The sequence below is a fragment of the Chlorocebus sabaeus genome, chromosome 11 (genome assembly GCF_047675955.1).
Source record: "Chlorocebus sabaeus isolate Y175 chromosome 11, mChlSab1.0.hap1, whole genome shotgun sequence".
Classification (NCBI taxonomy): domain Eukaryota; kingdom Metazoa; phylum Chordata; class Mammalia; order Primates; family Cercopithecidae; genus Chlorocebus; species Chlorocebus sabaeus.
In genome coordinates this window covers 68,811,643-68,826,382 of record NC_132914.1, presented here as the reverse complement: position 1 = coordinate 68,826,382, position 14,740 = coordinate 68,811,643, and the positions used below count along the sequence as shown (strand labels likewise).

The following is a 14,740-nucleotide window of genomic DNA, read 5'->3' as shown; positions in this document are numbered from 1 at the left end:
AGAGTGAAGAACATTCATCAGATGTCAGTGTTTTGTGTAAGGTGTATTATGAGTAGTGTTTTGTCAATAAAATAATAAAGCCTGTGGATTTATCTAAAGAAATAAGTTGCAGTGAATTTAAGTATGTGTGTGTGTGTTTTTTTTTAATTATATTACTGTCTTGTGTTTTCTTGAGTGGGAGACAAAGGGGCTGCCAGGACTTGTTCCTGACTTTGGGCAAGTATATTAAAAATATTAAAAAGAAAGAATGAGATGCATTGCTCTAGAGGCAACTTTTATATCTGCTGCCTGGGCTAAGAGGTGTGAGAGTAGCAGGAGTGAGCTCTTGTTTCCGCTGAAGATAAGCCAAGCCAAGCCAAGCATGGACTGCACAAGAGAGGATCCCATTGGATACCTGTTAACTAGGTTTGGGCATGTGGTTAAGTCTGATGGGTAGGTGGAAAACTCAGTGCCAGGTGCCCTGTGGGTGCTCTGTAAACATGTTAATTTTAGCAATAATACTGTGCCTCTTAACCAGTACTTGATGGTTTCATTTTGCAATCCATGCAAGGAGGGTGGGAATCACCACTGGAGTTGGTAAGGTCTGGCACAGATGTCTAGAAAAATAATTTCATTTCTCATGTTTTTGGGGATGGGGACTGAAGGGGAACAGTGCGTTTCTTTGTGCCCTGGGAATTGCATGTCCTCATGTTTTGGCCTTGACATAATCATCAAATGAATTATTTTGGTTGATTTGTTATTCATATATTTCTTTCTAATTGTGAGGTTTTTTCCTTACATTGCAAAAGAGGTTTGAGACCAAAAAAAGTTCTAGCTTATAAAATCCAAACTATCATAAGCTTCACAACAGTCAGGACAAAATGGCATAGCAATCATAAACAATTCAGGAGTTGGTCATGATATTTTGATTTGTTTTGTGAAAGATTGATTTTTTAAGATAAGTCCCATATATTTAGAGTATTAAGAACAAATATTAATACTTAAATAGCAAAGGTACTTATACTCCAAAACTCTGTGGGCTCAATAAATAGACTTGAAAATATTTTGTTTTATAGTCACATTTTATTACAAATTTATTTTTTACCCAATAGAAAAGCAAATTTAGAATCTATTTACAAGTACTATATATTTACATATATACAGTTCACGAATTTAAAGAAAATGGACAGAGAAATGCAATATATATGGAAGAATATGCCACTGTACAAGGTTTATTATCATTATCATGGTCCTTAATGTTACTGAACCTTTACTATAGTAATAAATACAGTTCTATATTTACACATCTTATAAAACATCTCATAAATGTATTTTTTCAAATCCAAGTTAAAACATCTGATCAAAATAAACATGCTTATATAAAAATAAATCTACCTAACAACCATTTGGTTTGGATGTATTGAAGCTAATATAGGATAATAGAAGGTAAGAATTAATACTTTGACTTTTCTTATTTAATAACTTGCTTCTTAAAATACCTAACACAGTATTAATATCGAATAAGCAGAGAAGTAATGTTCCTGACACAAGTGGGTTATCCAGAGAGAACACAGCTAAAACCAAGCTAAATAAACAGGATAATATGTTACTGAGTCTCTTGAGTCCAAAGTAGTGTCAGATATTGGGTTTGCCAGAGCTGCTAGAGATACATGTGTGAGAAGTTGTATCAGTGGACTTAATTTATGTCATGTGCATATTTGATCATTAAGATACACATTGGTTTGAATCAACTGATAAAACTTCTTGCAAAAATTATTTACTAACCCAGGAAAAAAAAAAAAAAAAACCAAATTGCTTATTGTCTTTTCCAGGTATGTTCATTGCTGGCAGTGGAATTCCCTTCTGAGCTTTGGGCACCAAGGAGTTAAAAGCAAATCAGATAAGACATACATCACCTGTGCATGATTGCCTTAGTAACAATTTAAGAATTTTGGTCAATTTTCCTTTCAAAATATTTGTAAGCAGTTTTATTCCATGAGGGTGGAACCATCTAGTGCTGATATATAAAACCTGGTATCTCTAAAAATGATCTCAATATGAGTGAGTTAACAATACCTTACATTATCCATCCAAGGGATTGGTGCCTTGGAAGGATCCTTTCTGAGGAAAGGCAAAGGAGGGCTCAGACATCTTCACATGGTCATTAGAATGAAATCCTATGGATCACAGCCTCTACCTAGTAATGCAGTTCATTGAAAACCCTTATTTTCCTAATTCCCCCAACAACCTCTTGAGTTTGTAGGTTTAAATAAACCCATTTTTGGAAAGTAAGTGGGTTCTCCCTCCTCCCAAAATGATTACATTGGTGAGTTTAAAGAGAATGCAATTCAAATCATGGAGAATCTTTTCTAAAGGAAATTTCAATCTGCTTTTTTGATCTGGGCTCACTTAAATAGTGTGACCAATCTATCCCTTAGCTGAACAAATTATAGAAGCAGCATTTAGACTTATATTCACTCTCAAGTATCAATAGGTTTTCAGCCTTTTCTCACTGAGAGATTCTTTTTTGGTTTTTAAACCGAGTTTCACCTCAGCTCTTATTAGTTACTGCTCTGATATACTCAATCTCACATTTTCAGGTTCTCAACTTTTGAAAACATTTTCTTTCACATATTAATTAGAGACATGGGACAAATGCCACAGAGGAAAGATGGCAGCTCTCAGTCACTGGATAAGCTGGTGATGGCACGGAACTGGGAGGCAGGTCATAAGCAATGCTGGAGCTGGTAAAGGTTACCAGGGCTTGGGTCGAGTCACAGGACTGTTTTTCGACATCATCAGAGTTAATTGACATCAGGCTTGGGTGTTTTGATCTTGTCCAGAAGTAGGTTTGCTTTCCCAGGCTCACCAGATCCTCCTTAAAGTGAGGATTGAAGAGGATGTAGAGAAGGGGATTGAGACATGCAGGAAGTGGGACTATCACCAGAAGGATAAACTTAATTACTTCAGGACTGATAAATGTGAGGTTTAGTAAAGAGGAGAAGGACAAGAAAGCCACGGGGCAGTATAGGATGCAGTTGGTGAAGAGCAACAGGGCAATGTGCTTCACCATAGAGCAGTCCCAAATATTCTCCAGGTCTCCCTTGTCCAAATTGCAGTAGAGCTTGGTGTAGGCAATGGTCATCATGAGGAAGCAAAGGGAATTGAGCAAGATGAGAGCGACCATGTAGCCCGTGGTGCTGGGCTCCCCAAAGGGCAAAGGCAGACAGAGAGGGGAGGCGCCATACTCGCTGCCACCCAGCAGGGGAACTGTGGCCATGGTCAAGGCCAGCAGGGCACAGAGCAAAATGATTACTTTCAGGCTAGAAAGGGAAGCTTTCGTTTCAAATTTTGCAGAACATTTCACAGAGAACCCACGCTCCAGGGCTGCCAGAGTAAGCAGGAAAACAGATGATTCCGAAGCAAAAATGGACAAAAATCCAATGACTTGGCAACCGACCCCATTCTCCCACCAGGCACCATGTCGTGCAAAGCTGCCAAAAGTGAATGCATCCACAGCAGCCAGCACAGCACTGGAGACTCCCGTGAGCATGTTCACCACTGCGATGACCCCAATTAACAGTTTAATGGGGGAAATGTACAGAGGAGATCTGAAAACTGTTGAAGTCACCAAAGCATTACAAGTAAGTGCCAGAACCGCTATGGTCCACACTCCAATTCTGATCAGCCAGCCATCAAGCAGGTGTTCACAGGGTTTGAAGGGGCCTAGAAGTCCAAGGAAGGAAAAGATTGAGTATCAAATTAGGGTTTACAACTTTTGCTGAATTACCCTTTTGTCTCTTTATTTAGGATGCCAAGAGATAGTGGTCAAAAACAGCCTGATAACACACAGTGCCCATGTGCATGCTCCACTATCTCAAGCCACTGTCACCCTGGATCTTCTGCAGCACTAGCTGGGTGAGTACACCAGGTGCTCCTGTTCCAGGGTATTGATGGAGAAATGAGAATGGAGAATTTTGATCACTTGATTGAAGTCCCTAAGATACAGCTGTGTTGGCGCCAGGTAAAAAGCCAGATCTCCTGGACTTTTCATTACGTAATTTTTCAGAATATTTCCACAAGTTTCCATAGGCAGACAAGGAGAATCCTAGGGAAATACTCCATAATATTATGAACGTGCGTTTCATGAAAATCTCATCTTAGTTTTAGATTAAAATTTGAGGTTAGGGAGCAAGGAACAATCTATTCATTAAAAATAAAATATCAACTCTTCCTAGCTGTCTTTTTTTCAACTGGCTCGTCCTGTTTTTTGGAATGGGACAAACTATTAAGTGAATTCAACTTCACTTTCCTCCCCTCCCTTCCCATCTCTTCCCCTCCCCTTCCTCTTTCCTTTCCTTTCTTCCCTTCCCCCCTCCCCCTCCCCCTCCCCCTCCCCCTTCCTCCTCCTCCTCCTTCTCCTTCCTTCCTTCACTTTCCTCCCCTCCCTTCCCATCTCTTCCCTTCCCCTTCCTCTTTCCTTTCCTTTCTTCCCTTCCCCCCTCCTCCTCCTCCTTCTCCTTCCTTCCTTCCTTCCTTTCTTCCTTCCTTCCTTCCTTCCTTCCTTCCTTCCTTCCTTCCTTCCTTCCTTCCTATCTGTACAAACTATTATTTACTTTTACCAAATAGTTATTTATAAGAAAAACCTAAGTCACTTTCAAAAGTCGGTGATTACACAAAACAAGATTATAGCATACTATTTCAGGGTAAATTGCTAGTATCATTTAAAACATTACATATACCTCTAACAACATACTTGATTCTTTAGTTTGCATTAAGTTAAATCAAAAGTCCTCCCACCTCAATCCTATTGGCAAGTGAAAACTCCAGGGAATAAACATTTGTATTTGACAGGCCACTATGGGGAGGGTTACTGATGAGCTGCATAGCTGGCACAGATTTGGCTTTTAAAGTATAGCTGCATTGTTTTTCATGGACTCAGAATCGGTGCATACTGCTGTTGAGGAAGTTTTGATGCCTTTCTCACCTGGGGAAGGTGAACACTGCACTGAATGAAGGGCTTTCAGGTCTTCCTCAAAGTCAAGCAGGAAATCTTCAAGGTCACGTTCATCTGCAGGCACAAGAAGTCCTGGAATGATTAGTTCTGCCTCTCTTTTCAAGGGACCAAATCCCAGAGTGGAGAGTCCTGGGTTATTCTGGAGACATGAACTGTCACAAATTCCTTGTGCTTTAGCTTTCTTGCAAGTCTATTACAAAGTTGCCTTTGGATGTTCGACTCAAGTTGCTGTGACATACTATTCTAGTACAACTGGGGATGGGGGGAGTGACCCAAGACTCCGGGTATAACATCTAAACTCTCCCATTCTGCCCTTGTTCCCTACAGCTCATGATGTTCCCACATTGAAGAGCTAAATTAGAGGAGGCTATGGGCCTCTTCATTCAGAGCAGAAACCACTTTATCCAAATTTCTAACACTACAATAGCTATAGTGCAGATGTTCTAGGCTGTGTTCTCTGAACACCAGAGGGAGAATCAGATACAGTAAGTTTCAATCTTCCCTGGGGAATTCTGCATAACAGAGGACAAATCAAGTAACTACTCGGTGCTTGGTTTAGCTATCCATGAAATAGGAGTTTTGTGATCTAACATATTTCCCCAAAGACACAGATTTAATTGGTCTCATGTGGGAATTGGGGACCAATATTTTTTAAAAGTTGCTATGTGATTCTAACATGTGGTCCAGGGTTGAGAATCACTGCTTTTGAAAATAAACTCCATGAATGACCGTCTCTCTCTGTTGTTCATTGTGTGCTTGCAAGGCCTAGAACAGTGCCGGGCACAAAGTAGGCTCTCTAATAACTTCTTGCTTGTGTTTTTATTTTTTGAGTGAACATTTTTGAGAGACATTAGAGTGGGTGAGGCAGGAGGAGCAAAAACTGAAGCAAGAACAAGAACGAGACGCATGCTGTGGCCTAAAACAAAAAAGGCAAGGACCAAGATATCAGTTCCTTAAACAGATACGCAGACAGGAAAACCTGGTAAGGTTATCTGCCGACAGACTGAATCATACTTGCTTTGGAATCAACAAACCATTAAGGCCCAAAGGGTGAGAAGCCATCCTTCTGTTTAGTCTGTTTAGACTTTGTGCAAACTCGCAGGGTTGGCAGGGAAGGCAGGGGGTGGTGCCCAAAGCGCCTCCTCATTACCACAGGTGTGGTTTGAGAGGCATTGTTGTCTGTTTAGGTAACGTCTTAATTCAAGGAAAGCCAAGCTTTATAGACATTATCTCATTTCACCTTCCGGACAGATACCCCGGGGTGGGGTAGGTGAGGAGAATGATTTAGAATCAGTTGGACAAAAAGTAGGATTCTTAAGCCCTTCTGCTGAAATACGAAGGAATCTAAAATGTTTATATCTTTCACTCCTTCCAGGCCATAAGAATGAAAATGGATTTTGTCTTCTGGAGAAAAAGGTTCTGAAGTGTGTATGAAAAAGGCATCCTCCGAAATAGCACCCTTTAAAAAGCTGATGGAAACACCATGTCAGTAATCACCCCTGAGGACAGTATATGCTAAGCGGGAATCTAATTATAAATATAAATATAAGAATTCACCTACAGAACAGATGAAATTTTAGAATGAATCCTGAGCGAGTTTTCTCTTTCTCAGGTAGTCTTTAAAAAGTGGGATTTATTCACAATTTGCTGAGGTACAAGGACTTGTCTGAAGTTCAGATAATGTGTTTGATAATTATTTTTTTCTTTTTTTTTGAGATAGTCTTGTTCTGTTGCCCAGGCTGGAGTGCAGTGGTGCAATCTCAGCTCAGCTTGCTTTGGAATCAACCTGCCTCCTGGGTTGAGGCGATTCTCATGCCTCAGCCTCCCAAGTACCTGGGATTACTGGCATGCGCCACCATGCCTGGCTAATTTTTTTGTGTTTTTGGTAGAGATAGGGTTTCGCCATGTTGGCCAGGCTGGTCTCAAGCTCCTGACCTCAAGTGATTCATCTGCCTTGGCCTCCCAAAGTGTTGAGGATTACAGGTGTGAGCCACCACGCCCGGCCTGTTCGATGACGTTTCATCAAACGTAATTCATTTTCATGTGTTCCATCGAACACAACACAATTTCATTACCATGGCATAGCAAATCCTACCTTGAACCTGAAACATTCCGGCATCTTTCTTATGAAGGTCGTCCATACTGCTGTTGTCACCTTTATTCCATTGATTAGAAATCTTATAGGCATTCTCACACACTCCAAATGCACAGCACTGGTAAGCATAAGGCATTTCTATAATCCTTTAAATGAACAAAACCCAAACAAAAAACACTTAAAGAAACTGATAATTAAATATAGTATTCATCTTCTTTCACCCAATTATTCTACCTTTGGATTTTAGCCTAAATAAATAATCCAAAATATAAGTTATGGGCATAAAGGTGTTAATTACAGTGCTATTTATAAAAACAATGAAGTTATTAAAAATGATCACTATGAAATCTTAATTGCTGAAGCTGAGGGATGCAACTTGCATTACTCAAATGATGGAAAATTTCCAAAATAAAAAGGTTAAAAAAATGACTGCTAGGAAAAATTGTAGCAACATGAAAAACTGCTTATGGCAGAATAAGTGACTAAAATATGACATCTATTTCTATGCACATTTTGAGTCTAACAATTAAAAATGCACTGGAAACAAAACTTGGAAGGAAGTAACTTAAAAATGTTATTTGGGGGGCATTTTCAAGATTTTTGTTCTTGGATGCTTAACAGAGACTGGGAAGGGTAGACTTTTGGGGAAGTGGGGCTGGTTAATGAATACAAAAATAGGAAGAATAAATAACACCTACTATTCAATAGCACAATAGGGTGACTGTAGTCAATAATAATTTAATTGGGCATTTTAAAATAGTGTAATTGGATTGTTTGTACCTCAAAGGATAAATGCTTGAGGGGATGGATACCCCATTTTCCATGATGTGCTTATTACATATTGCATGCCTGTATCAAAAAATTTCATGTACCCCATAAATATATACACCAACTATGTAACCATAAAAAATGAAAACATTAAAAATTTTTAAAAGATTTTTGTTCTCTCTTATAATTTCCCAACTCTCTTTTGGGGTTTTATTATTTTCGTAATTTTAAAAGTATGTAAAAACTACCGTGGGTTAAAAAATACACAATCTTTCAAGATACCTCTTTGTCAATAATAAGCATAACCAATTTTAAGCAGCATTACGTCCTCAAACAAATATTAATTTAGTACATTTTATTAGATACATACAAGCTAAATTAAAAATCGTAAACAAGAGTAGAATAATGTTATTATGTTATTTAATGACATGCCCTAGTTTATATATATCCCACGGATCAATGGTTTTCAAACTCCTCCAATGAACTCTGATTCTGGGAGGCATCTTTGAGAAGGAAAGGAAATATGGTCAGGAGGACACATTTTCCCACTGCAGGGCTTGTCCTAACAATGCTCCAGGGTTAGGAGACTTGAGGGCATGAAAGGCAATTCAAAAGGGTCTCACGACCTCATAAATTTAGAACACCACTATAATACATCTATTATTTCACATGACCACAAATGCATCTTATTAGTTTTAATGACAAACTCACTTGAGTTCTGGAAAGTTTTCAGATGATATCAAGCTCTGTAAGGCATGATTTCCTGTTAATTTTAAGTGAGTTAAACCATGTAACCCAGTTACAGGAAAAGACGACAGGAGGTTGGACGATAGGTCCCTGCAAAACATCAAACAACAATTGGCTTTTAGTCTATGTTAGCATAAAACATTCATGTTAAAAAAAAACAACAACCTAAAGATCGTTAAACTACTCAATAAAAACTTCTAAGCAGGGTTCTTACTCTTAACGGTAAAAGTAACCATTTTGGCTTAGCTAGGGATAACTTTTCTATTCACAGTCAGGATGGCAGGGGAGAAAAGGTTTTAATTGTATTCAAATTGTTCTATATTCAGCTTCATTTTATCAGGTAGGGACGTCTAAAATCAAGGGGAAGGTGCTATATTTAATTTGAAAAGTGATGCTGACTAGATTAGAAGTGAGAAGTAAAAAGTGTAGGGGGTGTATTTACTCCCGTTTCTCTTCTAACTTCTGTCTAACCAACTTCTTCTTTCTTTATTAGATAAGAGATGGGGAGAGGAAGAAGCAAGAGATGGGAAGTTGGGGCAGGGAAGGGACGGGAAGATTCTCTATCAGTCAAAATGGCATAAAATAAAATGGAAGCCCTTCAGACCTGAACTGACATCTTATTCCATTCCACCTGATTACTCAGCAAGAATAAAAAACTTTGGCTGAATAATGAGAACCAGGTGTCACCCAGATCAATTATCCACTTAAGGGCCCATGTGGCCCTGGAGGAGCAGAACTCCTCCTTGGCTCTGACAAGCTCTAGGCACGGAGAACACAGAGGGCAGGTCATCTGCGCATTTCCAGCTTCTTCAACAAAACCAACTTTTAAAATTAACTAGATGGTCCCCAGTTACTAAGAGACATGGCATAAACAAGTTATGGAATACTCACAGCTTTATTAGGGATGGCAAAGTGGAAAATGCATTGGGGTGAATAATAGCAATTTTGTTCCAAGCCAAATTCCTATTTTGAAAAAAGGCAAATGAGAGAATTAAATAGAATCAAGAACATGTGAAGTTTTATCATAGGCATTCAGTCTTCTACCAAAAATAATTTAATTTCCATTCAGATCAGAAACAATTAACTTATCAAACTGCCCTTCAGATTAAGATGTTAGTGGTATAAAATGACTAATGAGAGAACTTTAAATCAAGCTTGTTAAAACCAATTAAGGAAACATCATTCAGGTGGATATTTTGGTTTTTACTCTTGCTAAAAGGTTAACTTTAATATGGTTGTAAAATTTTATTAGGGCCTTTCTAAAATGAGTGGTTGTAGCAGTGTGGGAAGGGACAGAAACTTCTGAGTCTCTTCTTCTGACAAGTAAGTTTTAAATTACAAAATGTCCTTGGATGTGTAATGAAACTCAAAAAAATGTGGGCACATCACTCATATATGTTAGGCCTTGAGAGAAACACAAAGATGCTTTCAAGAAAATTTCCAGGAAGGATACTGACAAGTAAATTATTAGCCAGGATATGAATAAAATAGGGGCCAACATATGTTAGAAATAAAATTCTTTGATAGTAAAGAAAAAGTACAGTTTATGGGGAAATAAAATTCACTTCCCATGTACACGTAATGAACTGCAGATAATTAAGTAGGAATAAAATCTTTTACAAAAACTTCTGTAGATAATTTATCAGGAATAAGAACTACATTTTTAAAAAGGAAGGATGAATTTAAGATTTTTAATTTTTGTAAATGACTAACAATGGTAACTAAGATGTAGGCATTTGAGAGAACTGAAAGTAAACAAAGTCAACTTTTCTCAAGTGTGGAAAAGTTTATGATATTGGGCTCCAGGGTTACCTTAATAAATGGTATTCACAAAATATTTACATTCTCATTTGAAAGGTTCCTTAGGGACCTGTCCTCCTTTCCTGGAGGAAACTGGAAGTCTTTTCCTTGATCCCAGAACAGAAGAAAATTGCAGCTAACAAGGGGAGGAAATGTATGGAAGGCAGAAAAGCTACAAATGGCGGCTGGGCTTTGGGTAATTGAGTGAGAAGACTGTCTTCTGTTGAGCTGCTCAAGAAATACGTGTCACTGAGGTGAGCAAGTAATACCATCTGTCAGAGTCTTTTTGGCAGCTTTAAGTAGATCACGGTGCCCTGGGAGAGCTTCACAGAGCAGAATATCTGGAATGTAGGCCAAGTCCTGCCATGGTGCTTAGAGTGATTTGACTGGGGTTTAAGTAAATATGTGAGAATTTATATGTTCAAAGGCCTGTAATTCCTTTTCAATTCATGAGCCTGTGTGCTGGAATCCTCCCAGCAGCCCCAGAGGAGTCATTTTTTGCTTTCCTGCCCTGCTCTGTGCCTGGGGCTGATTCTGCAGGCTGCATCCCCAGAGCTCCCTAATGGCCTCAGTTGTATTCTCAGGAGAAGCCCCAGGAGGAAAGGGAGGTCAGGGCCCTCATGGTCTTCTCTTCCCTGTTTTGGAACCATATCTCTCACGGCAGCTACAGACTTCTCAAGGGCTGCAACACTTCTCCATGCTTAAGCTCTTTCTGTGTCCTGGAAACATCATTTCCTCCCTGTGACTCTAGCCCCAGATGTTACTGGTTGCTGCACACCTATCCTTTGCTTGTTCCCTGCCAGCACCTATGTAAGTGTCTTTTCATTTGAACTGTCTTTTTTAAAAATTTAATTTAAGTTCCAGGATACACATGCAGGATATGCAGGTTTGTTACACAGGTAAACATATGCCATGCTAGGTTTGCTATTAGGAGTGCACCTATTAACCCATCACCTACGTATTAAGCCCTGCATGCATTAGCTATTTATCCGGATGCTTTCCCTCCCCCTGCCACCCTGATAGGCCCTGGTGTGTGGTATCCCACTCCCTGTGCCCATGTGTTCTTATTGTTCAGTGCTCACTTATAAGTGAGAACATGCAGTGTCTGGTTTTCTGTTCCTGTGTTAGTTTGCTGAGAATAACGGCTTCTAGCTCCACCCGTGTCCCTGTAAAGGACATGATCTTATCCCTTCTTATTGCTGCATAGTATTCTGTGGTGTATATGTACCACATTTTCTTTATCCAGTCTATCATTGGTGGGCATTTGGGTTGATTCTATGTTTTTGCTATTGTGAATAGTGCTGCAATGAACATATGTGTGCATGTATCTTTATAACAGAATGACACACACACACACACACACACACACACATATATTTTCTGAGACGGAGTCTCACTCTGTCACCCAGGTTGCAGGGCAGTGGTGCGATTTCAGCTCACTGCAACCCCTGCCTCCCAGGTTCAAGCGTTTCTCCTGCCTCAGCCTCCTGAGTAGCTGGGATTATAGGCACCCATCACTATGCCCAGCTAATTTTTTTGTATTTTTAGTAGAGACAGGGTTTCACCACGTTGGCCACACTGATCTCGAACTCCTGACCTCAAGTGTTCCGCCCACTTCAGGCTCCCAAAGTGCCGGGAATACAGATGTGAACCATTGCACCCAGCATTATGATTTATATTTTTGGGGGTATATACCCAGTAATGGGATTGCTGGGTCAAATGGTATTTCTGCATTTCAACCATCTTAAATGATTTCTATTTCTTGCTAGAACCCTCAAAGGCTATATACTTATTTTCATAATAATAATGTTGCATAGTTACAATGTGGCGGGTACATTTATGAGTTGTTTTTTTTTTTTTTTAACAGGTTTTAATCTCATAACCCTCACCACAACCCTAAGAGGTAGGTATTATCATTTACCTTCATTATACTCATGAGGAAACAGAGACACTGTGTGATAAGTCACTTGAGTAATAAATTACAGAGTAATCTCAGGAGCTGCGATTCAAACCCAGGCACACTGACTTCACAGTCCCTGATCTTGTGCTCAGAACATGTTTAAATGCTTAATAATGAAAAAGCCACTGCACTAGACCCTGGGCTAGAAGTTTTACTGAAATTTGAATTTATGGGAACATAAAAAAGTTCTTATTGTTTTCAGGTATGGCATAGTCTACCTGATGACAGTGCTAAGTATTAAGTTCTATAGTAGAGAATGTGCAAAGTGCATCAGAGTGAAGTGGGCCCAAAGATAGAAGATCTTGTTCTTGTGAAATGGGCAGGGGGACAAGTCACAGGTGGCGAGGGATCCTATAGGCAATGGGAATAGGAGAAACAGTGGCTCATGTGTCAGGGACCTGGAGTGTGTTGAGGAGCGATGACACTGTACCAGGAGGCTGGAATCAGATTTTGAAGAGTGTTGCTGGGAAGTTTGGTCTGATCTTGAAGACAACAGGGAAAATAATTAGAAAGTTTTTGAAGCAGGAAAATAACATGATTAGATATTTATTTAAGAAAGAATAAGATGAATGGGTAGAGAGATGATAGAAGGACTGGTTGGGAGGACGACGGTGATCCAAACGAATCATTAAGGGCCTGTGGTAGAGGAGTGGAGAGGATGAATTGGTGAATGATTGAATGTGAGGTCACAGGGGAAGGAGGAATTCAGGGGGATTCAGAATTTATTCTTCAGAGTCTGTGTCACATTCTTTTGGTATCTTTAGAGATCGCCTTTTTTTTTGACAGAGTCTCACTCTGTCACTCAGGCTGGAGTGCAATGGCGTGATCTCGGCTCACTGCAACCTCCACCTGCTGGGTTCAAGCAATTCTCCTGCCTCAGCCTCCTGAGTAGCTGGGACTACAGGTGCATGCCACCATGCCTGGCTAATTTTTTGTATTTTTAGTAGAGATGGGGTTTCACCATGTTGGCCAGGCTGGTCTCGAACTCCTGACCTCGTGATCCACCTGACTTTTAATATAGAACTGACTTTTGGGGCAGCCAGAAATCAAACCGGGTGAATAAGACAGATAATAAAAGTATTTTCCTTTTACACTTTCTTTGTTTTTTAAAAGTAAAACGTTACATAAGTGGATTTCAACCAAAAGTAAGAGAAGGGCAACACAACGAAATTCAGAACAAGATGTTATTCTGGTAAACTTTTGGGAGAAAGTGACTCTTAAAAGTAAATTTAAAGTCTTTTGAGGAATAGTATTATTTTACCAAATGTATAGTCTCTTAAGTACAAAAAACAACTTTAGAAGTCAGCAAAAGAGAAAGGTTTTAACAAACGTACTATAGTTTAAACATTACCTATCATCACCATTCATCAAAATCATGTTGAAATCCAGTTTCAGTATTGAAAAGTTTTAACTGTTATTTCACAAAATAATCTGCTAGTAAGTTAAAAAAATTTAATATATAACATTTCAATCATAAAATGGAATTAAATACAAGTATTTACAAATCTTAGTTGCCTGAGCAACAGAAGTGTTTCCTAGAACAGCTGTGTTCAAACATTAGTGTACTTGTTAAAATGCAGATTCCCAGTCCCCACTCTAGAGATTCTAACTCATGAGGCAGATAAGGGTCTGCAGTCTGTATTTTTTAGTCTCCTCCAGGTGATTATTAAGCACTTTGAGACACACATTGAAAAACTGCTTAACCAGGAAAAAAAAGCAGGCAGATAGAATTATGTGATTATCCCATTTTTGCATGTAAAATGTTTCCTGTTGATTCCAGGTTGTGGACAGAAAACAGAGTAGGCTAGTCAACAGCTTAGCCTCCTTCCTCTTCATTAAAACTTCCTGCCTGCTGACTGGTAGAGAGCATAATTGCAAACTTACTAGTTTTCGATTTATTCTTGGAAATTACTAGAAGCAAAATACTTGCTGTTTCATAGCAAATATATGCACAAAAGTCCAACCAGAATAGTACACAATGAAAAGAAAGCATTAGGGGAAGGCCATGCTCTGTGCTGGGGAACCCACTGGGAGGTGATACTCACAGAGATCGGAGGCTAAGCAACTGCTGGAAAGTGTCAACTTTAATTTCGTAGATTTCATTATGTCTTAGGTCACTGAAATGACAGGGTTCCAAAGATTGGTTTCAAAGTTACTGGTTTCAAAGATTACAAACTTCAGATAACTTTTATAGGGGACTACCTGCCCTCAATCAAAGGAACACATGAAGTGTATCTATCAAGTGACTGATTTTTGTTTGTTTAAAAAAGAACATTACCATTTACACACTCAAGTATTGTCTCTTTCAAAGGAGCTAGTTTGCTTGGAAGGACGTAAAACCATATTCCAAACATGCAATCATCTTTCAAAACAC

The 14,740-nt window shown here is 39.1% G+C and overlaps 1 protein-coding gene across 1 annotated transcript in view; it reads right to left on the bottom strand.

The window, feature by feature from the left end:
• Nucleotides 1-1,042: 1,042 nt before the first annotated feature.
• Nucleotides 1,043-14,740, bottom strand: part of LGR5 (leucine rich repeat containing G protein-coupled receptor 5) — a 147,557-nt gene continuing 133,859 nt past the window's right edge. The window contains exons 13-18 of the mRNA XM_008004027.3: nucleotides 14,412-14,483; nucleotides 9,498-9,569; nucleotides 8,571-8,696; nucleotides 7,092-7,237; nucleotides 4,967-5,050; nucleotides 1,043-3,705 (exon numbers count right to left, since the gene is read on the bottom strand). Coding sequence (XP_008002218.1) covers nucleotides 2,618-3,705; nucleotides 4,967-5,050; nucleotides 7,092-7,237; nucleotides 8,571-8,696; nucleotides 9,498-9,569; nucleotides 14,412-14,483 — 1,588 coding nt within the window. The 3' untranslated portion in view covers nucleotides 1,043-2,617. The remainder of the gene's footprint in view (nucleotides 3,706-4,966; nucleotides 5,051-7,091; nucleotides 7,238-8,570; nucleotides 8,697-9,497; nucleotides 9,570-14,411; nucleotides 14,484-14,740) is intronic.